Source organism: Triplophysa rosa, linkage group LG3 (assembly GCF_024868665.1).
Source record: "Triplophysa rosa linkage group LG3, Trosa_1v2, whole genome shotgun sequence".
In the NCBI taxonomy this organism is placed as follows: domain Eukaryota; kingdom Metazoa; phylum Chordata; class Actinopteri; order Cypriniformes; family Nemacheilidae; genus Triplophysa; species Triplophysa rosa.
Genome location: NC_079892.1, coordinates 8,046,652 through 8,071,930, shown reverse-complemented (window position 1 = coordinate 8,071,930; position 25,279 = coordinate 8,046,652). Strand labels below are relative to the sequence as shown.

Sequence of the window (25,279 nt, the reverse complement as noted above, 5' to 3'; positions counted from 1 at the left end):
TATTCTACAGAACACAAAAGAAGATATTTTGAAGAACGTTGGTGCCCGAACAACACTGGACCCAATTGACTTCCAATGTATGGACACACAACAACATAGACATTTCTCAAAATATTTCCTTTTGTGTCACGTACAGGTTTTGAATGACATGATTATGAATAAACGCTATCCTAGTTTATTAAAGCACTGTACCTCCATGGATCCAGCCTTGCGGTTGCGGATTAATGGCGACTTCCTGTGAATGCTCATTGGCTCGGACAGTGCAGCTCTGTCGGGTTCGTCTTGGGAAAGGTCCTCAAGACTGCCTGGGTTGGTCTGTTTCTCATGGTTCTGTTATATGAAACGTAAGTATTGGAAGAGAACCAGCATGCGATATTTCTTATAATGCTGTATATAATTCCAAGGATTAGCAGATGAATCTAAATAAGTATAAATCTTCCCCTCAGCGTAAGAAAGAAATCCAAATGTACTATTTGCAGTAAACGCACACCTCTGAGGAGGCGGGGCGGAAACCAAAACCCATCGGGGCATTATCTTCGTCCTTGCACCCTTTCACCCCCGGACTGAAGTGCAACTCCACATGGAAGCGTTCTTCTGAGGAAGGGTCCTATAAATGCACAAAAACAAAGTCACTTTTACTCTATTTTTTACTCTATAAAGGTACACACAAAAGGGACTATTATCAACGTTTAATATGTTCTCAGAAACACTTCTCTGTAGAGAAAATAACTGCAGTTTGTTGTGCTCTATTGGTTACAAAGGTCCAGGTGGGCGCATTCTGTACCTTGTTATTGTCCTCATACAGCATTATAACTATCTGTGTCATATAGTTGAGTTCAGTCACAGCACTGAGGTAGTCCATGGCCTGCTTCCACTGTTCATCTTTCAGCTCCTAAACATAGACACAGATTCAATAAAACACACAGGAACCTGCACAGGACACAATCATCTGATCTGATGGTGTATGACTCACGTCTAACAGGCCTCCGTAGCGGAAGATGCTGAGCAGGGAGTGCACGTGGCTTTCGCTGGTGAAATACAGCCGGGTCCGAACGTGCCGACCCGGTGACATCACTCCTCGCGAGTACCTGAACCACCAGAGGGGATGAAAGACACAATCTGATTACTCACAGAGGTTCTGGAGACCTTCAACACGACTCCTTGAGAACCGTATCAAAAACTGAGCGTTCCGCTCCAGTGAAGAGACTCACAGTGGATGGAGTTTGTTGACAGCTTCATCTTCATGAGTCCTCTGAAGATCAAGCTGAATCTTCTTCACCAGAGGAAGGCAGTAGGCACTAGCAATGTCAAGCTTTTCGGCTTTAGTGATCCCATACTCCTGAAAAAGCAAAGAGTTTGTATGAAGATTACAAAACTTGTAAACCATTATATGCTTATAAGAATCAAGAAAATCAATACCTGGGGGATGATGATGTCGGCGAGAGCTCTGGACAGCCGGAAGAGCTCCAGCGTTTCCTCCAGCCCCAGAGAGCTGTTGTGTTGGGTGTCGTACTTTATGCAGTCGTAGATGTCCGGGATCTTGCTGATGTCATAGCGGCCGTTTTTCATGCGGAAGTCTCGCTCCAGTTTGGACCACCGCTGTAGCATGAGCTCCAGGGATTCACTGTGGTACAGCTGCAGGTCTGGTGTTTGCATTACAACAAATACATACAAAAACAAAATGTTTTGTATTAATGGTATCATGTCCCCGAGTAATGGTCGAAAGTATAAATAAAAAGATGGGCACCAACTTGCAGATTTGGGGTCTTCCAGCCTTTTGCAGATCTGAGAAGTAAGGCTCTGAATCAGGGTGTGAACCTGGTCAAAAGTCCTGACTGGATTACCGATCACCCCCATGGAGTTCACCAGAGACGGGCTGCTGGTTGGAGCCAGCTTAAAGACACGATAGGAAGAGGAAGTTAGTGATGCGGTGATAATCAGTTGTTTCTATATCGAAAATTGCAACTTGCGTCACCTTTTGGTAGTCTTCCTCATTGAAGTCCCTGTTCTTCTGCATGATCTCATGTAATCGAGCTTTGACTCTCTGCTGGCAGTCGGTGAGGGAATCGCTGTCGCTGTCCAGAAGTCCATTCATGTTGGCGCTCTTGACCATCTGAACTAGGATTGGGGTCAACTCCCCTTCCAGGGCTAACAGACCCTAAACACACAAACAGGAATTACACTGTTTTACAAATGCTCAGATTTCTTGCTTCTTCTGAAGCACACAAGACAGACTTTCAAGTCTAACTGTATACTACAATATACAGGAGTGGACAAAAGTGATGTCCAGGTGGGAACGTTTTTGTATTTTTGTATAATTTTTGCTTTTAATGCCCCCTCAGTTTTCCGTACAAAACAGAAAACATTTCTGTCAAATGAAATCAAATCAAATAAAAGAAATAAGAAATTCGCAATAAGCAATAAATTAGCAATAGTGGGAATAAGTTTAAGTTAAGGCACTAAAATTATTAACGGAAAATGAATAAAAAAGTAACTAAAACTGAAATAAAAATAAATTAAACTTATATAGCAACAGAAAAATAAAATGACAAAAGCACATAGACCGTTGCAAAAAAATGTAATTAACGTGAACACTAAAAATAAAAAATAAAAGCCCATTCAAATTATTAATAAAATTATAAAACTGAAATAACTATAATTTTTCAAATATATCAAACAAAAACAAAGCGCTCAACAGAAAAAAAACATGCATTGACAACAATTTTATTTGTTATTAATATTTGTTGATCCGATCATGTAGTAATATTTTGCAGTCATTCTCCTGGGTAATATTTTGCTAAGCCTCCTAAATTCTTCCCAGTTTTCACTATTAGTACAACTATGCAACATGAGTATAATGTTTTTAAAACAGCTTTAATAATATATTTAAATAAAAAAACTTAGACATCACTTTTGGCCAGGATTGTACATCAACCCATCTAAACGCATTGTAACACACCGCTGTAGACAAAACCCAAATAAACCTTTGCGAACGCCGCCGCAGTCATCTGTACTCGACCCTCATCAGAGGCGTAAATTTTGAGGTCGTGTCGGTAGGTGCTGTGTAAACGTAGAAGGCCACAACCAGGGAAACCAGCATAGTCTCCTGCAAACCAACAGAGCACAAGAACTTGAAACAAAAACCCTCACAAGAACCAAACATGTGGAGGCAAAGGTACTATGTTTCTGCTTTTGAACCACGTCAGATAATCTACACAAAGTGTGCAGCACCTCAAACTGGGGAAAAACTTGGTCCACCAAACCATTAAAATGTAAGTCATGCTCTTCAATGCATCCACACTACTGAAAGCATCTGGCAGTATTGGTTTAGGTGCTTCTCTAGCATATTTATGAAGAAATCACATGAGATTCGCATTGCACCATATCAAGTGGCAAACAGATTCACGGAATGTCCATTTGAAATGAGTGACATGTTTTAGTACGACCAATATCCTCCTACACAGTCCACATGGCAAAGGTGAAGCATGGAATGTTCCATTGACGTCCCTCTGTCGGCATTAGTTTAATGAGATGCTTGTTAAGGTATTAAAGAGGTCTCAGTGGTTAGAGCATGGCACTAGCAATGCCAAGGTCATGGGTTAGATCCCAGGGGATTGCACATAGTCAGAAACAAATGTATAATACAATGCAATGAAAGTCGCTTTGGATAAAAGCGTCTGCCAAATGCATAAATGTAAATGAAAGAGGCAGACGATGCGTTAACCCAACATCAAGACTACCATATGCACACAACCAAAATCTCTTCTTACCACAGTCAATAGGGGATTCACAGCCAAGGGACCTGCAGCTGTCTAGTTAACAATTCAAGGTAAAAGAACAGCACATTAACCAGCAGTGCAAAATAGCTGCCCACTGCTAAACAGCTGACAGTGACTCAGCAAAAATAGTCTGGCCATGTAGGACTCTTGGAACTTTGACAAAAATATGGACCAGGGAAAAATTTGTGGTTGGAAATATATTCGAGAGAAGTAAGAAGTATTTTACGCTAAGGTACAGAAAGGTACACCATTACTTGTCGTATAGCAAGTATTTATTCCTCTTTAGGCATGCAAGGAGTCTTGCCCCAACATGCTTCTGTACGCCAAGAACACTGAACAAGCAGGAAGAACAGGTTTCCTGCTGAGACTTGCTTTAAACAGGGACACTTGACACAGAACACAACATCTTGTCAAGGTATAGATATTACGCAGAGGGAGTTTAGAGCTTCCACTTGTCCAAAAGCTATAATGTTTGCGGTTAGTAACATATCATTTGCCTATTATCTACTTTAAAAACAATACGGTGGCCTAGTAAGATATTTGGATACTTATGCCACACCTAAAAATGTATAAATGTCATTGTGAAGACAAACCAAGCACACACAAATGAGGCTTTAAAAAGGGATAGTTTACCCAAAAATGAAAGTTCTGACATCTTACTCACCCTCACTATATTTCAAATCTGTATACATTTTATCGTTCCACTGAACACAAAAGAAGATATTTGGAAGAACGTTTGTACCGAACAGTTGACTTTCATAATAAGAATCGAAACTACTATGGTAGTCAATGGTGCCCCAGAACGGTTTGGTTTCCTACATTATTCTACATAACTTCTTTTGTGTTCAACAGAACAAAGAAATGTATACAGATTTGAAACAACATGATGACAGAATTTTCATTTTTGGGTGAACTATACATTTAACAAATTTTGTTAAATGCATTTTATTTTGATAAATCCTTTGTGGTGGATGCCTAATATCAGTATCTTGTCTTGTGTCCTAGCACCACATTAAATAAAAGTTTCATTAATGTTTGACCAACAGAAACGGTTTGTCTTTATTTTAGTTTGCCTATTGTTTAAATTACATTGTTCCACCCTTTGAATGCCAACAACATTTTATGTTCTTTTGTGGAATGTTCTGCTTATAAAGTGTGCATATCTTTAACATACTGTACATGCATTCTGAGTTGATATACAGTACAGTCGTTGTCTAAAGAAACAATGTTCATAAAATTTTAAGTGGTACAGTAGTTAGGTCTTAAAATACTATCTATCTGTATTAGTATATAGTATATTATTTATATAGGCTGCACAATATAAAAGAAAAAAGCAATATTGTGCTAAAGAATGCGATATTGCATGTGCAATATGATAAAGCTCCAAGTTGGTAAAATCAATATTAAATTATATTAACAGGATAGCTCACCCGAAAATAAAAACATTTATTCACCCTTATGTTATTGCACACCTGTATGACTAAAAAAAGATATTAAAAAAATATTGGTAACCATACATCTCTGGACCACATAGGCCACTGAGTCATTTATCAAAATATCTTCTTTTGTGTTCCACACATGTAAGAGACATATACAGGTTTTGACTGACATGAGGGTAAATAAGCATTATTTCTCTCCGTCTCTAAACCCCGCTTTTAACCCCGGGTAAACAAACGTTTCACACTTGTAATTTTGAAGCGGGTTATACCCGCATTTTACCCAGGGTTATGAAACCCTGCTCCGAAGCAGGGTTAGCAACACTTTTGCAGGGTTAACCCTGCATTGCGGTGCCAAACGTGTGCAGTGTGAAACGAAGCGGGGGTAGAATGATACGACCAGATGCTTAGCAACGGACACCCAATAAAAAACTGAACAGCGCTTACCTCATTTCACAAGCTCTGTACAGTCACAGAAACTCTGTGCGCTGTGTAAACAACCCTTTTGGTTTTTTGAGTAAGTAACATCTTAGGAGGCTCAAAAAACAGCCAAAAAGGATTTGTGATGCGCCATTTTTCCCTGGATGCGGAACAACATGGTATTCGGTTATTTAAAGTGACCACGCACTACTTTTATTCAGTCAGTTTGACGCTGCAGTATTTATCCAATCATGAGTGTTGAAACCGCAAATAAGAATGTTAACCCAGGGTCATCTCTTAACCCCTGGTAAACTATATGCAGCGTGAAACGCGAAACAGATAACCCAGGATTCTGTTTACTTGGGGTTTAGAATAACCAGGGGTTAACGATTTCAAGTGTGAAAAGCCCTATTGAAGTAGTAAAATCATCACATTTTGGCAACCCATTCCCATATGAACATTGGCCATATTTTAATAATTTCAATATATCTTGCAGCCCTTATCTGCATCCTGTCCTGTTTACTAGAAAAGCATGCCTAACTTCTCGTTCGTAGTGTAGTGTGATGTGATTCTACCTTGTCCGCCGGGGTACATGCAACGGAAGGCTCGTCCGAGCTCCTCAGCCTGAACTCTACCTGCTGGGGTCAGTTCTCCTCCCCACTTTAACACCAGGAGCAGGGATGGACCCTCCTTCTGAGAGTCTAACACACATAACAAAGGCTCAAAGATTGTTGTAAAAAGAAATACTGCCAAGTATATATATATACACACACACACACACACACACATATATACATGTATACAGTATATATACTGTATATATATGTATATGTATATGTGTATGTATGTATATATGTATATGTGTATATATGCATGTATGTATATATGTGTGTGTACTGTATATATATATATACATATATATATATACAGTATATATGGCAAACGTTTTTATCCAAAATGATTAACAGTGCATTTAAAATGATATCTTATCAGTTTGTTTGCACCTTGGGATTCGAACCCATACCAGAATGTTTAGCATGTATCCACCATCCAAATGCATTTAATCTAAAGACATATTTAAACATTAATACCTTCCTCCCCACTAGATGCTTTGGGTTGCCCATTTGGCAGGTACGTCAGCTGCACCTTCCTGTTGATCCCTGAGAAATGGCCATACCTGAAAAACAATACACAGGGACGGGGACAAAGACATACGACCCACTCTTAATAAGCATTCCCCCACAGAGAAACACAGACAGCACACATCAGTCACAACACTAGCCTCAAACTGCTAGCAGGTGCCCTGTGGCCTCCATGTTTCTGGAAACATGTGTCTGGGTGACCTTCCCATGCTAGCAGGGGTTAATGTGTGCCATACCAGGGCTGTCTCGAGGGGAACGACAGGTTTGGGTGGAAAAAACCGTGACCCTGCATCTGCAACGGCGCCATGTTTTGAAGTCCCGCCATACAGCAGAGAATTTTGGAAGATTTTCTTAACCAGCATTAACTATTGGAACTAGTTTTAACCCTATGGTTAACGTGAACTTTAAATGGTATTGCAACTAAGTGCACAATAAATATTCAAGGGGGGCAGTCGCACAAATTTTGGAACCTAAAAAAAGGGGACATATGACTGAAAAAGGCAAAGGCCCCTTATCTAAAGTTCTATCCTTTGTATAATTTAATAAAGACTCTTACTTAGTCTTACAGTTTTGTATTATCAAACCAACCATACTGTGACCACCATTGGCTCTGCTGCATTGTTTCGTCAACCCAAAGGTCTTTCCCAAACACCCGTTTCCTCAGTTAATGTACACATTTCGACAACCAATAACATCTTGATTAGGACCCGGTGTAAACAAGACAAGAAAGAACCGTGAGAGATTAGAAACACTTTCAAAATGCATGCAGATGCCACACAGAATTGCAACCGGAACCCATTAATGTAAAAGGCCATTTTTAGTGCCCCTATTAACGTGTCAGTAATTTCAACAAGATCTCAGGTTAATGAGGGTTATTATCCACTTTGCCTGAATTACAAAAAACACAGGGGACATAAGGGTGCGCACTGATTATAATTCAGGCTGGATTCCCTTTTGAGAGACCGGCCGAGACACAAAAAAGACAGAGAGATATAGAGAGAGAGAGAGAGAGAGAGAGAGAGAGAGAGAGAGAGAGAGAGATGAGTTGACGTTAAGAAACTGCATATATTCCGCATATTTTTCAAGACAACCAACGCAGAAAATATTAGCTGATTCTGTGTTTGCCTACTGATGAGCAATATTTTCAATAATTTTTGTGTAGTAGAGCAAAACATATTTCTATTGGTCAGACCCTTTTAACCACCTTAGCAACTAGCCTGAATGAACCAATTGGCTAAATCAGAATTTAAAGGGATAGTTCACCAAAAAATATAAATGCTAGCATCATTTATTCACACTCATGTCATTTAAAACATGTGTATGACTCTTTCTTCTGTGTAACACAAAAAAAGATATTTTGAGAAATGTCTCAGTGGTTTCAAGTGTCGATACAATGGAAGTCAATGGGGGTCGTTGTTGTTTGGTTACCAAGGTTCTTCAAAATATATTTTTTGTGTTCTGCAGAAGAAAGAAAGTTTGGAAGGTTTGGAAGGACACGAGGGTGAATAAATGACGAAAATAAGAGGATGATCTATCCCTTTACTACAGAGAATGAAAACAACAACTGAAATGAACACAACACATTTTAGAAATTGCGTGCAGGTACTATAAGGAAGCTATTTCATTTTTAGACAGCGTACTCACATCTCCAGAACAGTCTTCAGTTGCTCAAGTTTGGATTTCTTTTCCTCAATCTCGCAGTCATTGTGCTGGACGAGCTCAGCCAGGAGCTGACGTGCAATATCCAGCACTTCCTGTCATACATTCAACAAAGTATTCTGTTGTCTCATACTGATCTCACCTTCGAGTTGTTTCAAATCTGTATAAATTTCTTTGTTCTGATGAACACAGAGAAATATATTTGAACACAGATTTTGCCCCCCATTGACTCCCATAGTAGGAAAAATTACTTAATCATTTTTTTGTTCTGTTGAACACAAAAGAAGATATTTTGAAGAATGTAGGACAGCAAACAGTTCTGGGGCACCTTTGACTACCATTGTATTTTTTCCTACTATGGTAGTCAATGGGGTCCAATAACTGTTTGATTACAAGCATTCTTCCAAATATCTTTCTCTGTGTTCATCAGAACAAAGAAATGTATACAGATTCAGATGATAGCATTTTCATTTTTGGGTGAAGTATCACTTTAACATCTGCTGAAAACAAAATCGCTGTTGATAACTTCAGAACAGCCCAAGGCCTAAACTGACAATATGGTTCACCAAAACACTTATTGTTATGCTCTGCTATAAACCAAAATATTACTTGAGCTATCTGGCATCCCTTGCGCTTCAAATCACACCCACCTGAAGTTGTTTTGGTTTCTTTAGTTTTAGCTTTCCAGTCTTATTGCCACCATATTTTTCGAACAGATCAAAAAACCTGCGAGAAATGAAACGTGTCATACCCAGAAAGCAAAGAAACACTGGTGGAATACAATACTGTAACTCAAGCAAACACTATAAGAACACGAAACTTACAAGGCATTTCTAACCTCCATCTTCATCTTCTGTTTGGGTGTACGGTCGCCATGGCGAATTACAGCAATAACGCAACGCAGTTCCATCCTTCACATAAAAGACATGAACTTTTACTGTATACATTTGGGAGACACTATTATCCAAAGCGACTTACATAACAAGCTACTATACATTTTTGTTTAATAAAAACAATTTACATTTCACTTATTGAGCGGCATCTAATGGCGAGATTTCGAATTGCAACCAATGGCTCATTCCAGCCCTCCCTTTCGAAGCAGTACGGCAGCTGACACAGCACTAAGATATCATCACGTTTTCACTTCTTTGCCGAAGGAGGTAACGTATTTATGAAACGTGCTCTGTAGAGCAGTTTGTCCGTTTTGACTATAGAAACAACATGGTAAATTCCTTGTATTGTAAGGAGGCCTGTGGTGTATGTAGATAGAAATAGCTCATTCTAAGGTAATAAAAACATAACGCTTCATTATGTAAGGTCTTTATACACCTCTGAAGACATAGTTACATATATTATATTGCATTTCTGTCAATAGATCCTCCAAAAAATTACACACTGGACCTTTAATAATCCACAATTTACAATAAGACAAAGTGATACACCTACATGGTTCCTGAGGTAGTCGGGACTATAGGGATATCCTCTGCTTCCATAGGGATAGACCAGGGAATGTGGAACTGAGGGGCCAGCTCTCGCATCACCATGTTCCTGAGGGAAACATATCCATGTGAGAAAGGAAGTTCAATTTCCATTTCCATTTTGTTGAAGTTTTTATATTACTAGGAATGTCAAGTGCCTTCTTAATATCAAAAAACCCAAAAGAAAGACGTCCATATTGGATTTTGGTGATATAAATTCATGTTATAAGTGATTTGAACATAACAACGTGATTTCAGATCTAACACACACATGGGCCACCTACCCCAAAACTTTGGCACAATCGTCATAGTACTTCATGGAGTTCTTTACAAAGCTAAAACCATTGACGTCGCAGACGAAAGAATGTCCGTTTGCTCGGAGAAGGTCAAATCCACAGACTGTTTGCTGGAAAGACGGTAAAGTCAAATATTGGAAATGACATCACACCCATTACACACCTTAAGCAGAAGCTATTGAGGAAGGTCTTTCAAATCCTTACCTTAAATGCAAGACACACTTTTCTGGCCACGAGCTTTTCCAATGCAGTGAGCATGACAGGATACCGAATTTCTTTTCCTTCACTATCTCGCTCCACTTTCCCATCCAGAGCAGGAGACTTACGAGCCTCAGCATGAGCGTAATCTGGTCCTACAGTGTAAACCTATCACAACAGAAATACAAAACAAAGTCAACAAACCTTTTTTCCTGTCCACTCATTCACATCATAACAAAGATATGAGATGACGCACGCACCTTTACATCTGTTCCATCTGTGGGCATGAATTCTTCATAGATGTACGAGCCAGTCTTCCGGACGGTACTTTCAGGAGAATACACACTACTCCGGCTGCCAATCTACAAGATGGCAGGCATGACTTTTGCACAAAACTAAACTTACTGATCATTACCGGTACAAAAGCTCCCAGAATTTATAGCTATGAAACTTAAAAACCGTACCTTTCTAAAAAGGCGCTGACTGCCTCCACCAGCTGAGGTCGGATAGTAGATGTACACATTGTGGTCTTCTGCGCAGACAGGCTTCTCCACAAAAGGCTTATGAAATATTTCTCCATTCACTTCCACGTGGTCCTCACTCTCTACCAAGTTACACTCTTGATCCCAAAAACAGGAAAAACGAAGTCAAACCCGAGAATTTACCGAGAATAAATCGTGCCTGCTGATAACACTACATTCGCATTAGCATTTTAGCAATGTAGAGAATTTAGCATAAGCCAAATGGTCGGAGTCATTGAAAGAAGAGCCATCAACCCCCTTTCACTCCCCTTTCTCCTGGTTTTTTGATACGATCATCAAAAGACCAGAGTCAAAATCTCTCACTGAGAGTGTTGATAACCTTTTGTTTCTCTGTTGGATATTTTACGACTCCTAAGCTTCAAAGCAGAGGGGAGAAGTCTCTCGGTCTAATCTGAAACTTGGCTAACCAGAGAAACTTCTCTGACAAATAGGAACGTGTGATTCAATTGTCCTTTTCTATAAATATACCTAATATCTAGGTTATATGTTGTCGCTCTTGCCATTTTTAAATAATCTGTAATTGTTAAATATGCAAGTTAATTCAGGCTTTGTTTGTATTCGTACCGCCGAATGAATCATGTCTTGATGCACTTCAAACCTTAGCATATTTGATATATAAATGTTTGTCTTTACAATTCCTCCTTGTTTATATACATTGTGTGACCATAGAACACTTTCTTTTCATTATGTTATAATTGGAATGATATCTCATAAAGATGCAAATTAGCTGTTGAGTGGACAAAGAACCTCTTCCCTGCTCAACTCTGATTGGTCGATTCAAACTCAGGTGGGCATGCCCTCTCATGAGGTTAAATATCGAGCCTGCTCTGAAAACCCTCTCTTGTCTCTTCCTCTCTTCTCTTCTGCTCTAAAACTTGTTTCGTGGCGTCTCTTCGGAGACTGCCCTCTCCCCCCCCCACTGGGGGAGAAGAAGGAACAATGGACTCTGCTGCCACGTGGCTAGGCCACGCAGCCGATCACGAGGCCCGCAACTTTCGGCAGGACTTGCCTTCTGAAACCTTTTGAACAATTCCATCTCTACACGCGCATACGGATATCGGTCCAGCACAGAGCTTGCAAGTATCCGTTTCTATTTATAGAATAGCTTTCTGTAAGTCTGTGCCTCTTTGTTAAAGATGATTTTTATTGGTGTTCAGAAATTGCTCTCTCTCGCTCTCTCGCTCTCTCGCTCTCTCGCTCTCTCTCTCAGTGCATATCATTTCATGTAACGATATTTGTTTTTTTATGCAATCGTCATTGTTTTGTTTACCATGTAGAATATAGTTTAATAAACAACCATATGTATTAATTTGTGATGGGTTTTCTGTATTCACGCTCACAAACTTGGTCCCTTTTACTGTGTTTCGATTTACGCTACCTTTGCTCTAAATCCTGTTTGGTAAAGTCAAGTTACTTATGGCAATGAGATAATGTAAAGTATATAATATCATTGAGTCATTTGCTGGACGAATGCATACAAGTATTGTTATGCTTTATATTACTAATCAGAGACCGTAAAATATGTATATTCGATCACGATTATTATACGTATTTTCCTTTGAGCTAAACTAATTCCTTGACTGAAATTGATGCTTTAAATAACTCATTTCACGGATATGATCTTGAAAGATCTGGTGGAGAACCAGTGAAATATGGTGAAAAATGAGCGGTTATTTTAAAATTCAACGGCCGACCGGCGCCACTGCTGACAGACGAGAGGTAAGTTAATATTAATAATAACTTACTTTAATTAAATAAAAAGTGCGTGCATGTGTGTGCATATACTGTATATACATGTTTGTATGCCGTGTTTTTTTCATAGCAAAACAAACATACATCTCTGACAGTTTTTATAATCTGCATGACTGTCGACGCCAACACCAACTTTTTATAACCATCCTATTTCAAACGTAGATAAAAATAATTGTTTGGGAAGCCCCCTCGATTTGTTTTTCTTTGTACGAAACTTTTAGGTAAGTCATAAACGTTTGTGGAAATTATATTTTAAATATTTGGCAGAGAATTCGGGATTTAGGACCCAGCGGAAGCATCAGGACTCCAACCGCTGCAGCGCCAATCAGTCAAAGGCACCGGAATTCAAATGACGAGTGTGTTCATTTTATTTCTTTACATTTATTACCTTTATCATACATTTAAAGCCAATAGCAGAAAATACATTATTTCGGCATTCATTGACCACAAAACACGAGGGGGCTTGCCTCAGTGGCATGTTCGTTTTCTAGACTTGCAGCAATGGCCTTCATTGGCAAGCTCTCAATATATTTATCTATCTTTTAGAGATTATATGCGAAGGAAATCTTCAGAAGTGGGAGCCTGAAGCCTTAACTGACAAATTTGCAGGTAAGAGATGTACAATGTTTCATTTTTTATATTTAAACAAATACGCAATGAAACGTGTACATAATAATAAATTAATATAATCTATCATATGACACATGAAATGAACACTGTGTACTCATTTTTACAATTAAAGTCAATAGGAAAAGTGTGACCCCTACAGGTCATCAGGCTAAGATGTAAAGACCTATGAATTTGCGGTATCAACATGTGCTTGTACTTTTTTCCGTCTTCTTTATACCACGCGATCTGCGCAGACACGCGTCTTCTTTATACAGTTATACAGTCAGGCGGATATGCGCAAGCTGAGCGTCTTCTTTAAACAGCGCGAGCTGAACTGTTATAAAGTCTGATGCGTCTGATCTGTATTGTATTGTATTGTGTTGTATAACTTTATTGTGCGAGTTTATATTCCCCTTAAACCTTGTTTATATTTGTTTACAATGCAATTTGAAGCTGATTAAAGAAGGGGACAATTCTGACTATATTGCCGTTAGAACCCCTGCCGCAAGCAGTAAGTAGTGATCTTATCCACTTCTTCCATTTCACGTCTGACAGTAGCGATCTGTTTGTTGTGTGAGCTAGTGGCATGAGCCGCACAGCGAAACAACCAATCAGAGCAGAGCTCAACATTAATATTCATCACCCTTCCAAATAAGGTAATATCAGACCTTTTCATTCTAGGGACAAATCCTAGGGTTGTAAATGGACATGTCAAACTGTTTCTGCACTTAATAAAGCCACATACATTCTATGTAGATATCAGAGAACAATTTAACATATTGTATCAATAAATTCTTTGGCACCTTTAAATCGTGTATACACATTGCATTACATCTAAAACAAACGATAAAATTTGTTTTAGCTGTGTCACATGACCCCTTTAAACAACAAAACAGGAACATATTACAGAAGAAACAACTGACACCCTGTGAAGGCAACTCAGTCTGCAAAACCCTTATCCAATGACACTATTTATCACAATAGTGCCAAAATGATGACTTTTACCCTCTGGTCTGTCAGGGTCCCGGTTCAACACTGCATAGCGTGGAAGGTCAATGCCCTCTTCCTGAAGAATCCTGTAAACCTCCCTCCTATAATCGCAAACACAGAGTTCAGTCTTATGTAACAGGGTTTGCTTAGCAAGATTAGTTCAGAGAAAGCTGTTGTTTTTTTTAACACACCTGTCCTGAATGAAATACTGCATGTTGAGGTCATTGATAAGGAGAGAGTTTCTTAGTTTGGCATAGCTCACTGCTTTGTCAAGGGGAAAGCCTTCAAAATGAAAAAAAACATTTTGATTACCATTATTTAGCATTATATAATTTAGAGTTTAAATCTTATTAAGATTTAATAAAGGTTTATTAAATAAAACATTGTATACTATAATGCAAAACAAATTCACGTTAATGCTGCTTTATCAAGTAATTCAAAAATGCTTGTGGATTAAATGTGTAAAAAGAAGCATCAAAGTGCCAAAGTTTCTCAATAGTATTTCAATGATGTCTCAATAATACAGGCATGACGATGTGACTAAAAGGCAACGTATGAAATACAGAAATAATATAGGACATCTAAATTCAAAGCTGTCACATGTGAAATTCAGTATGTCAGGTACCTTTGGAATGGAAGGAAATAAGGCAGTCACACAGCGGCCACTTCTCCACTGGTTCATGGAGAATAACCTCCTCGGGAAAAATGACCACGGTGATGTACTCAAATTTACAGAGTCTCTCCAGAATTTCAGTCATTGGTTTGGATGTGGATTTCTTCATCATGGAGCAGATCCCCACCACTATCTGACGCTCCATTGACTGACAGCAGGGAAATAAAGATAAACGTGTTCGCTTGTTATTAACACATTTTATGTATTATTAAATGTTATTAAAGAAAGCCCAGAGGAATTACAGTACCTGATCCTCGTCGTCCTCCTCCTCCCCATAAGACCTTGAGATGTTTCTCATGTCGGTCTCCTCCAGTTCTCTCCTCTCATCATCCTCACAGCCAATCAGGAAGCGAGGATGTCCACTGTCGCTGGTCGCTTGTCTTGACTCCGACATTTCTGTGGAGTCTCTGTCAAGCGTTCAAATTCCCGGCATACCATCTCGTGCTTAAAATCAGTGCTGGAACCATTAGATAGAGAAGGTGTGTAATCCAGTCAGATGAGGGTGTAGAATTTCCACTCCAAAGCCAAGGGTGACTTAGTATAATGACAAAATGAGTGTTTAACCCTTATATGTTTGGAGTCGTTCTTCTAAATAAAAAGCCGGAAGCATATTTTGAGCTCATTTTTGAGCTCATGTCCTCACAGAAGTCTTTCCTGTTCTGACCTGCAAATGCAAAAAACAGCAAACAATATTAATATTTGTGGAGGAAAATTTAGACACAATGCATGTAAACATTTCATTATCTTATTTTATGACTTCAGCAAATGAATAGTAAATCAATCACGATACAAACAATTTAAAATATGTATATTTTTTTATTAAACAAACCTATTTATTTTACATTTTTATGATGTTTATTTATTGTTTTAAGTCCAAGCAGGTTTTTTAGTAATGCTGGGAACTTTAAAGCACTTTTCAATATAAACATTTTTAATATATTATACAATGTTTAATGTTTGTGATGTCTGTATATGTAAACTCACAACACTGCAAATCAAATGTGTAACCTCTTATTGTGAGTTATTGTGATTGTTTTACAATATGACATCAGTTTAATCCTATTTGTTGAGATGCCAAAATGTGACTTGTGTTAACATAGACCACTTCGCAAAATGTAAACACTGGTCCCAGAAGTACTTCCGATTAAATTTTTATCTTACATATACTAAACCTTAAAAATATTCATTTTGATTCGATTATAAATGTTCTGTTGGTTGTATTCTGTTCAAACGTTTGTACAGTGTTAAAAAACTGAAACAGGAAGTTCTTCTGGACCAGTGTTGGACTAGGCTTGTTTACATTTACATTTAGTCATTTAGTCATTTACATTTAGCAGACGCTTTTATCCAAAGCGACTTACAGTCATACAACGTATACTGCAAACTTGTTCATAGAATAATTATAAGCAAAGTATATGCAGGAAAAATGCATATAGCAATTCGTGGGCAGTTCTACAATTTATAGGCTAGTCTTAGTTAAACTTATAGTCTAGGTTTGTGATATAAGTGTCCGAAGCAATGGTGCTCCATGCCGCCAAGTATGCTGACTACAAGGGAAAAAATGCATTCCGTTAGCGATATATCCTCTGTATCATATCATATTTCCATACCCATGCTGATATAGCTCTGTAGAGCCAGTAGCAGGTTACTGTAAGGTCATGCTAGCTATGCCTGTTAGCTACTCCTCTAAATAAACAGTACACGGTTACTTAATCTAAATTAACCAGGGGTTAGTTTTTACACGCTGTATAATACTCCCAATCAATCAAGAAATCGTGTCACATCCTCATCTGATGTCTGCATGTTTTGCGGTTCATTAAAACACTACATGATGACAAAAACAAGTGTGACAGTCCATGTGTGACCTAGGGGCCAAATATAGTCCTAGGTCCCTGGTCTATGGGGGAGGTGTGACACTTGGATCAAATGTTGAGGTCTACAGCTTCCAGAGATAACTCGCCACATCGTGGATGTGTTGACAGGGAACATTAAGTTTAGAGGAAGCCGTCTTAAGTGACCCATGGTCAAGGGAACATTAACCCGAGGTAAACAAACTCTAAATAAATATTACCACCACTTAAAGGTAGGGTTGGGAATCGTTTCAATTTTATCGATTCCGATTCCAATTCTGATTCTGCTTATCGATTTCGATTCTTATCGATTCCCAGTTTCGATTCCACAGTTGAAGTAAAACATTTAGATATCAACCTGTATGGTCATTTAGCCTGCTTATTGACTTGTTTGCAAAATATATTTATGAGCACCGTTTTGTGTATATTTACACATAGAAACACACCTTATCTGATTTATTACAATTTGTATGATCATAGTTGAACTACATCATGGTTAAACTGCAGTTACTATAATGCAACTATGGTAATTTGTGATTCCTGTGCTTTAATGCAAATTCTATAGCTAAACTATGCTTACTATAGTAAAAAATATTGATAATTTTCATAAGGGCTTTTATTGAGATATCAGCAAATCATGCAACGCATGTACTTTTCTGAAAATATGCACACAGGAATTGATGAGAGGAATTCAAATTTTAATCTCAAGTATCCGATTCCTATTCCTTTCGATTCCAATCCGATTCCTAGCCTTTCGATTCCGATTCCAAATTGAAATTGATTTTCGATTCCCAACCCTACTAAAAGGTGTCATGAACTGGGCTTGTTTATTGTTTTATACTGTTGTATGAGGTCTACTTGTGACGTTTGCGTGGTTTTTACATTCAAAAACATCAAAATCAATAAGTAATTGGCTATTTTCTACCCGGGTTTAAAACGCTTGGTTTTAATGGACACATCTGTATTTCATGTGCCACATTCGCACGGGATAAATGAAGCCTGCGATTTTACTCAAATTTACTGTATTAATTTACCGGATGTGATGGCAAGGCTTTGCGTATAGTTTGTATAGCCTATTAGTTGTATGGTGTTTATTGATATATGACCGTACCTTTCAGCATTTGAGACCCGTGATCACGAACCGGACAGAAGATCACCGCGATCGCAGGTCTCAAAGGTTACGAGAGTTTCCAAGATAAATAAACAAACGGGAGACTACCGGTAACTAATGGATATGACCCAGCACCCGAAATAATACCAAAACGCTTCAAAACAACCTCCATTATTCGCAAACGGTAGATAAGACCTTGAAAAATGATATCTGAGCCCGCCAAATCACAGAGATGCCGATTCGCACAGGACTAATAAATACATAATAATAACATGACCTCAGTGTTCGTCAAAATATGGTAGGTAATTTGTGGGGGAATTTTTACTTTACAAATTACAGACATGGCCGATTCACACGGATTAAGATCACAGACAACCTCTGCAGTTATTACGAATGACTAGAGGTCCCCAGGTAACACTAATCCCATGCGAATAGGGCTATCAGGGCATAATATCAAGCGATCTCTAACAAAGCTATAGTGACGCATAGTACAAAAATGTTGTACTCACATAAGAATGCTACGCCATTCCTATAGGATCCAATATTGACGGCACAGCACTGCTTTTAATTTTAGTCTCTCCGCAAATCCAATGTCAACCTGTGCCTTGTTCACAAAAGAATCCGCGGTAATGTTTTACCCACACAAGCTGGAACGTCTTTAAAAATAAACTTCAACCACGCATTACTATCCATTACTACATCCGAAGGAAGGCTATGCAGCGACTGTGTTCTTCCACAACCAGGCACTGACTGCACAATATTGTGTGATCTTTAACTGCATGTTTATTGCTTGCTCGCTCTATCTGGTTCCGCGCAACTTGTGTTACTTCAGTACTTACTACTGTCATGCGCGAACCAGTGGGCGGGGCTAGAGAAGTAGTCGTTGATATTCTTCTGTGGAGGCGCGTTCAACCTATCAATGACGTCATAGAGAGGTGCATTCCAGGACCTGGCGTTCGCTGGGCCTGGTGTCAATAACAGTTGTAACTTCAGTAACAAGGGCATTTTAAGTTCTGACACTTACAGGATGTTTGCTTGAATACGATTCCCTCTTATATAACAAAAGCAAGGGTTAAAATTGATGTCTTAATTCGTCGCTCCTTTAAATGCAGCTAAAGCCACAAAGGAATGACTGAGTCCACAGTCCAATATTGGAGATAATATGAAGATGTAGATAATGACTGCAACCCAAGACAAGGTATCTTTTAACAAAGATAGGAACCTTGTATGTACCGTACAGTACAATAGAATGCATGCATGACATTTCTATCTTGTACTACAGGGCCTGCCCTGCGTTGTGCAATCTAGCTTTTGTGTTAGGTAAACATGTCAAAGTTATTAGGTTTTAGGTATGCAGCATTCACATTAAGCAAATTTTTCAGGCTTACAGGGACACTGTTTAGGTCTCTGGCACAGTCCATGAATAAGGTATATTCTTGCAATAAGAGAACTATTAGTGAATAGTTATTTATTGGTTACTAGGAAAATAAAAATTGGGGTTGGTTTTAAGCCATATTTGGGACTATGCTAATATGTCCCAAATTTTGATAGCAGGGTTGCAAAAATCGCAAATTACATATGAAATTGATAGAAAACAATATTAATATTAGTTTCCTCTTTCAAATGCATAAATGTTAAAGTTAATCAACATTTTCTTAGGGTTAAACACCTACCAATCATTTGACAAAAAACAAATAAATACTCAGTGAAAAGTGACCTCAAATCTTTAGATTTTTGTTTAGAAATGCATAATAGAGAGCCAATATCAATATCTTACGCTATCAGAAACAAATCAGGGGACAGAACATAAAAGCCACGAGCCACTGACCTTTGAGACCATATCCTGTTAAGTGTTTCACTGGCACTATTTAACAGCTGATTTCTGTTGTAAATTATTATCATTAAGACACAGCAGACGACACAGCAGACTACGCAGTATCAAGACAGCTGCAACAACCTTCAGGGCTGGGCAATAAGTTTTACATTCACTGGCTCCAATACAAAAAAAACCAATACATTATTTTGAACAACATACCAGCATTTCTTAAACAACTATTTGTATTTTACGTTTAACATATTGCTGCTGTACTTCTGAAACCTTGTACAGTATATCCGTATTGTGATTTTTTGCCATAAATTATTATTATTAGTCACCTTATATGTTTGTCACTTGGTTTTGCAAATATATAATCAATGAAAAGAATTTAAAAGTGCTTGTCAACTTTGACAACACAACACAACACTGTGGCTCTTGTAGTTCAGTGGTTAGAGCATGGTGGCGCTTACTAGCAACGCCAAGGTCATGGGTTTGATCCCAGGGAATGCACATACTCAAGAAACAATTGTATAGTATAATGCAGTGGTTCTCAAACTTTTTTAATTGTAAGGCCCCCTTTGTGTTAAGTGCATCGCTTTGCGGCCCCCCATATAAAGACGTATAATCTTAAACTTAGAATTTTAATTAAACCAAAAACATTCAGTTAAACAATGCTGGAACCTCAATTAGTTTGGTTGGTGGTGTCATTTTTCTGATGTTTGATTGCATAAAATCTATGATAAATTTCTATATTTCATAAAATGCCTCAAAATCTGTGGCCCCCCTGGATCCATCTTGGGGCCCCCCAAGAGCCACGGCCCCCAGTTTGAGAACCACTGGTATAATGCAATGTAAGTCACTTTGGATAAAAGCATCTAACAAATGCATAAATGTAAATATAACACAATATTTAATCGATTAAAAACTAAAGTGTTTTTTCCATTTCCTCGAAAAGAGTGAATTTGGACATCAACGGTTTCAGAAGGACAGCAACGATAAATTAAAAACTGTAATGTTTTCTTTCCAAATAAACACATTTATAGTTTGCAACAAATGCTGAAAAATCACAGCTATAATGTAAATACACATGACATAAATCATTTGTTTATAGTTTTATTGACCTGAAATTGGCCTGCTGTTTTGTTTATTGATTGTATTTATGCTTTTGAACAAAATAAAAGTATCAGTTTTCTACACTTCAAAACACAATCAAAAGGTGTTACAATTGGAATAAGCGCATAGTTACAGTAAGTTGACTAACTGGTCTGACAAATCATTAACTAACAGGTTAATTATTACTGATCTATATTAAAAATCCTTATTGTTATAATAAATCTGTTTGTTTAAAAAAAATCACAAACAAGTTATAGTTCTGTCTAACTATACCAGTCCGCCTTAAAAGCTTTTATGTCCCATTTGTTTCTATTAATTAGCATAAAGTAACATTTTACTGGCACATGCCAACATCACAAATAAACCATAATGAACAAATATGTCATGCAGGTATGAACCACAGCAAGAGTGTGTCTCAGTGTTTCTATTAGGAAAGACAGATACGTCTGAAGAGTGCCCACAGTTTAACACTGCCTTAAAAGTAAGTCCCTGGAGGAGGCCATATGGCACACAGTAGTACTAAAATGTCACGACTGGTGAAGGCAATGATGGACCAATGAGAGGAAGTCGAGCAAGAATACAATGAACTGAGTCTAATATAAAACGTCCGTCAGATAATCCATCTGTTTGAATGAAATAATACTGACGACGATTAAAACAAGTATAACTGTATCACGTGAACTGTAAACGTAAACGTGAAAGTTTGTGCCACTGTGCTGCGGATACTGTGTTAGCGATCCAAACAAACATATAAATCTATGAAAAATGTAAATATATAAAACTATAAAATCAAAACCAAGACAAGAATGAGATACTCGCGCATCGCATCAGTCAACAACTGCCTTCATATAAACTCTCACAACATTTAAACTCCGCAAACACGAACTTTAAATCCACAGAAAATGCACAACAAACAGCAATGGCTGAGGCATTATATACTTCATAGTGTTGAATACTCACGAGTCTGAATGAGTAAGTTGACCGCCGACAGCGTCTGTTGACAGTGGCATACAAAGTGAAACTGGAGACCCACATGAAGTTACCTTCAGAAAACATTTGACAAGCGCTTTCATTCGAGCTTTAAACACTGTGGGATATGGAGACTACGCAAAGATGACTGCCACCTACAGCACTGGAGAAACACCATCACAGTGTAAACTCATTACTGTAAACTGAAGTGATGAGAACTGAACATTATATGCTGACAAAATAAAGTTTTACAAATGGTCTTTGCTGATTTTATATAAGCTATCTGTTTCAAATATTTACATTTAAAGTGAACACAGATCTCCATGGGGACAGTCCTATAGGCGTAATGTTTTTTATACTGTACAAACTGTATATTTTATCCCCTAACCCAACCCCTAAACCTAAAGATCATAGAAAACTTGTTGTATTTTTAGATTTTAAAAAAATATTGTTCTGTACAATTTATAAGATTTTTGCCCATGGGGACCTCAATTTTGGTCCCCACGGTGACACGAGTCCCCATGTGTTGGTGTGCATTTAGGTTTAGGTCCCCACCGGGATATAAAAACATGTCCACACACACACACACACACTTGCTTAAGTGCATAACTGCATCGTGGTTGCATTTCAACAAACTATTGCAATTAACTAACACTAATACATATAACTTTGCCTAACTGTACCCCGGCAGTTGGTCACAAGCTTATGCATGTATAGCAGCAGGGGTCCTCGTCTGCAACATCTCCATAATGCCTCCATTCATTTAAATAAAACCCATTAAAAAGACTGCTTTCCCCCTCAACGGCTGCGAAAAGCTGTGTCAATACCCTGTTGAGTAGGAGAGATGGGAAGCAGTCAAAGAGAGCTTGTTTAGCCAAACTGCGTCATATGAGGGTACGTGATGATGAGTACAGCATTGGGTTTGAAAACTGCGCTGGGGTCAACGTGGACAGTCAGATGTGTGTGAATCAATACAGCACTTATGACCACTGAGAAAGCATTTGGTCACATATCATTATCGCTCAGATTTACAACATTTTCAAAATGTACTAAAGGATGAATCGCTGTGTTTCAACATTAAATCAATTCTCTGTAATTTCAAATATTATCATTTTTAGGTGTCAGTTCATATATGCTTATAAAATAAAGCAATAAGCTGAGCGGAGTTTTATAAAAAGGTTATTGCGTAGCAAGCTTTCATAAAATAAGGTAAATAAAATGATATTTAGGCTATGTAAGTGTATATCAGGGTATAACACTATATAAGTGTTATAAATCGGGGTATTTTATAACGGCTTAGAACTCGGCTCAGCCAATCAGAATCAAGGACCAGAACTGACCGTTTTATAATGACTATACAATGTGTAAGCAAATAAAGTATTTTTAGGATTGCCGATTTACGACATGAAACATACTTCTATATTTGCACTATTAATCCGTTTCCATCCGTTGTTTGCCGAAAAGTAAATACAGAGACTTTCAAAACATTGACACTAGCATAGGTCATTATTAAGAGAACACACAGGTCATCTGTAAAGATGACTTCTTTTCTTAAAGAAATAGTTCACCCAAAATTTTTTTATTTTTAAACAAATGTATTATTTATTCACCCATCATTTCAAGTCAATAAAAGAAATTATGCTCATTTTTTTAAACATTACTATGATGACAGAAAACTGCAGGATCCGTGACTGGCTTGAAATTTTTCACCTCCAAGAAAACCATTCCTTCCACCATAGTCTTCAAAACCAGCCAGCGTGGTCACTTAATGGATATGTGTCTTTCTTTTTTATTTTAGAGAGAAACTTGAGCAAACAGCTGATTTGGAAAGCTGCAGTTGTCTCGATTTCTTATAGCTTACTTTATGTCAGCTATCTACATGATGTGACAGTCTTTAATTGGTTTGAGTTCAGTTATTTAAACATTAATAAATTGCTATATTTGAAATAAATATTGTTATATAGTTTTAATATAGTTTTTGCTATTCATAGATATGACAAGTAGTTTACTCACAAAGTGATATTAAAGATACAGTATGAATAAAATATACAGTATAAAAATGATTCATTCAGAACAGAATATATTGAAAATGCATTAAATGTTTTTGGAGCATTAAAAAAATCAACACAAATACTATTCATGATGTCATCAGTTTACCTGTTCATGGCTCTAAATGGACTCCAGGGCACTGTTAAATGTTGGCCCTAATGAACTCACAACTCTGTCGCTGAACCACAACGGTGATAAAATAAAGAGGCGCCTTTGTTAGATTGTGTTGCCCCCAAATATTATAGGGTCAAGATTTCACCTTCGGACCAAGACAAAACCTGCAATTCACTGAATTCATAAAAACCCAATATTATTTTATGGCCTAAACATGAACACTGCTGAACCTGAATGGTCACCTGAGAGACCTCTAAGGTTGTTAGATTCGTAATATACACGCAGCAACAATGTGCTAGTATGAGATTCAACAAGCAGGGCTTGTGCCACCAGACACAATATATATTTGTGTTCGACTCTTACAAGGTTTTCCAGGTACGTTAGTTTCCATTTTATGTACATGGTTTATAGAGCACACATGGCACATATATGCAGGGTTTTGTACAGCAGAAGTAACTGTGTATAACATGTTTAATGCAGCATATCGGCATCTGTATATCTTCATTGTAGAGGTTGTTAAATTTGAAATAACTAAAAGATTTATAAAAGAAGCCAACTTTTAGGTTAAAATGATAAAGTGATAGTCTTCACAATTTTAATGACATTTCAATGACATTAGCTTTTTTTAGTTCTAGGCCTTTTATTATAAAAGAATGAGCCAAATGACATGTGAATGTCTTGGATGTGTCATGACAACTAATTTGCATGTTTCTGTAAAGAATAAAACTAGCTGTTGGTCAAATGCATTTTTTTCATAGAGAATGATATCAGAGTCTTAAAGGAGTATCTCACATCTTTGGCGAGTCATCATTTCAAGATTGAAGTGTGAAATTCCAGCCGCATCAGAAGCAGACTGATATTTGGTTGAGAGATTCTTGCAAGCATAGACACTAAAGTTGTCATTTCCGGCCTAATTGAAACCATAAGATCTCCAAAATCAGCTTTTTTATAAAAAATCACAAGGTCTTTCCACTCATTGCCTCAGAACAAACTCACATGTATGTATTTTGTATGTATGGACATACAAAAAAATTACAAACGAGACTAACAAGGGCTAATGTATTTAAAAGCAGAAAATATTAGTAATGTTAACTGAACAACTAGACTGGTAAAATTGCATTATGGGTAAAGTTGTGATTTGAAAACCTATAGTGCCACTCAGAGGCCCTCAAAGATGCCCACTCCCTCTCTTCCTCGCTCGACCTCCAGTGTCGCTCTCTCTCTCTCACTTACTTTTCTAAACTATGTGTTCAATTTGAATAAGGTCCCTTTCTGCTCCTGAC

The 25,279-nt window shown here is 37.8% G+C and overlaps 1 protein-coding gene across 6 annotated transcripts in view; it reads right to left on the bottom strand.

Annotated features, from left to right (window-relative positions):
• ppip5k1b (diphosphoinositol pentakisphosphate kinase 1b) overlaps positions 1 to 21,938 on the bottom strand; it is a 32,323-nt gene extending 10,385 nt beyond the window's left edge. For 4 of the 6 annotated variants that reach the window (XM_057329300.1, XM_057329302.1, XM_057329303.1 and 1 more), the window contains exons 1-25: positions 21,825 to 21,938; positions 15,222 to 15,638; positions 14,927 to 15,122; positions 14,493 to 14,583; positions 14,317 to 14,402; positions 10,873 to 11,027; positions 10,669 to 10,770; positions 10,415 to 10,576; positions 10,199 to 10,320; positions 9,883 to 9,984; positions 9,261 to 9,347; positions 9,087 to 9,162; positions 8,422 to 8,531; positions 7,705 to 7,728; positions 6,727 to 6,812; positions 6,211 to 6,336; positions 2,985 to 3,106; positions 1,976 to 2,158; positions 1,752 to 1,893; positions 1,420 to 1,643; positions 1,212 to 1,339; positions 974 to 1,088; positions 785 to 892; positions 491 to 607; positions 193 to 330 (exon numbers count right to left, since the gene is read on the bottom strand). In XM_057329300.1, the coding sequence (XP_057185283.1) occupies positions 193 to 330; positions 491 to 607; positions 785 to 892; positions 974 to 1,088; positions 1,212 to 1,339; positions 1,420 to 1,643; positions 1,752 to 1,893; positions 1,976 to 2,158; positions 2,985 to 3,106; positions 6,211 to 6,336; positions 6,727 to 6,812; positions 7,705 to 7,728; positions 8,422 to 8,531; positions 9,087 to 9,162; positions 9,261 to 9,347; positions 9,883 to 9,984; positions 10,199 to 10,320; positions 10,415 to 10,576; positions 10,669 to 10,770; positions 10,873 to 11,027; positions 14,317 to 14,402; positions 14,493 to 14,583; positions 14,927 to 15,122; positions 15,222 to 15,368 (2,949 nt within the window). In that variant the 5' untranslated portion in view covers positions 15,369 to 15,638; positions 21,825 to 21,938. The remainder of the gene's footprint in view (positions 1 to 192; positions 331 to 490; positions 608 to 784; positions 893 to 973; positions 1,089 to 1,211; positions 1,340 to 1,419; positions 1,644 to 1,751; positions 1,894 to 1,975; positions 2,159 to 2,984; positions 3,107 to 6,210; positions 6,337 to 6,726; positions 6,813 to 7,704; positions 7,729 to 8,421; positions 8,532 to 9,086; positions 9,163 to 9,260; positions 9,348 to 9,882; positions 9,985 to 10,198; positions 10,321 to 10,414; positions 10,577 to 10,668; positions 10,771 to 10,872; positions 11,028 to 14,316; positions 14,403 to 14,492; positions 14,584 to 14,926; positions 15,123 to 15,221; positions 15,639 to 21,824) is intronic. The other 2 variants (XM_057329301.1, XM_057329305.1) reach the window with 1 other exon arrangement.
• Between the last annotated feature and the right edge of the window lie 3,341 nt (positions 21,939 to 25,279).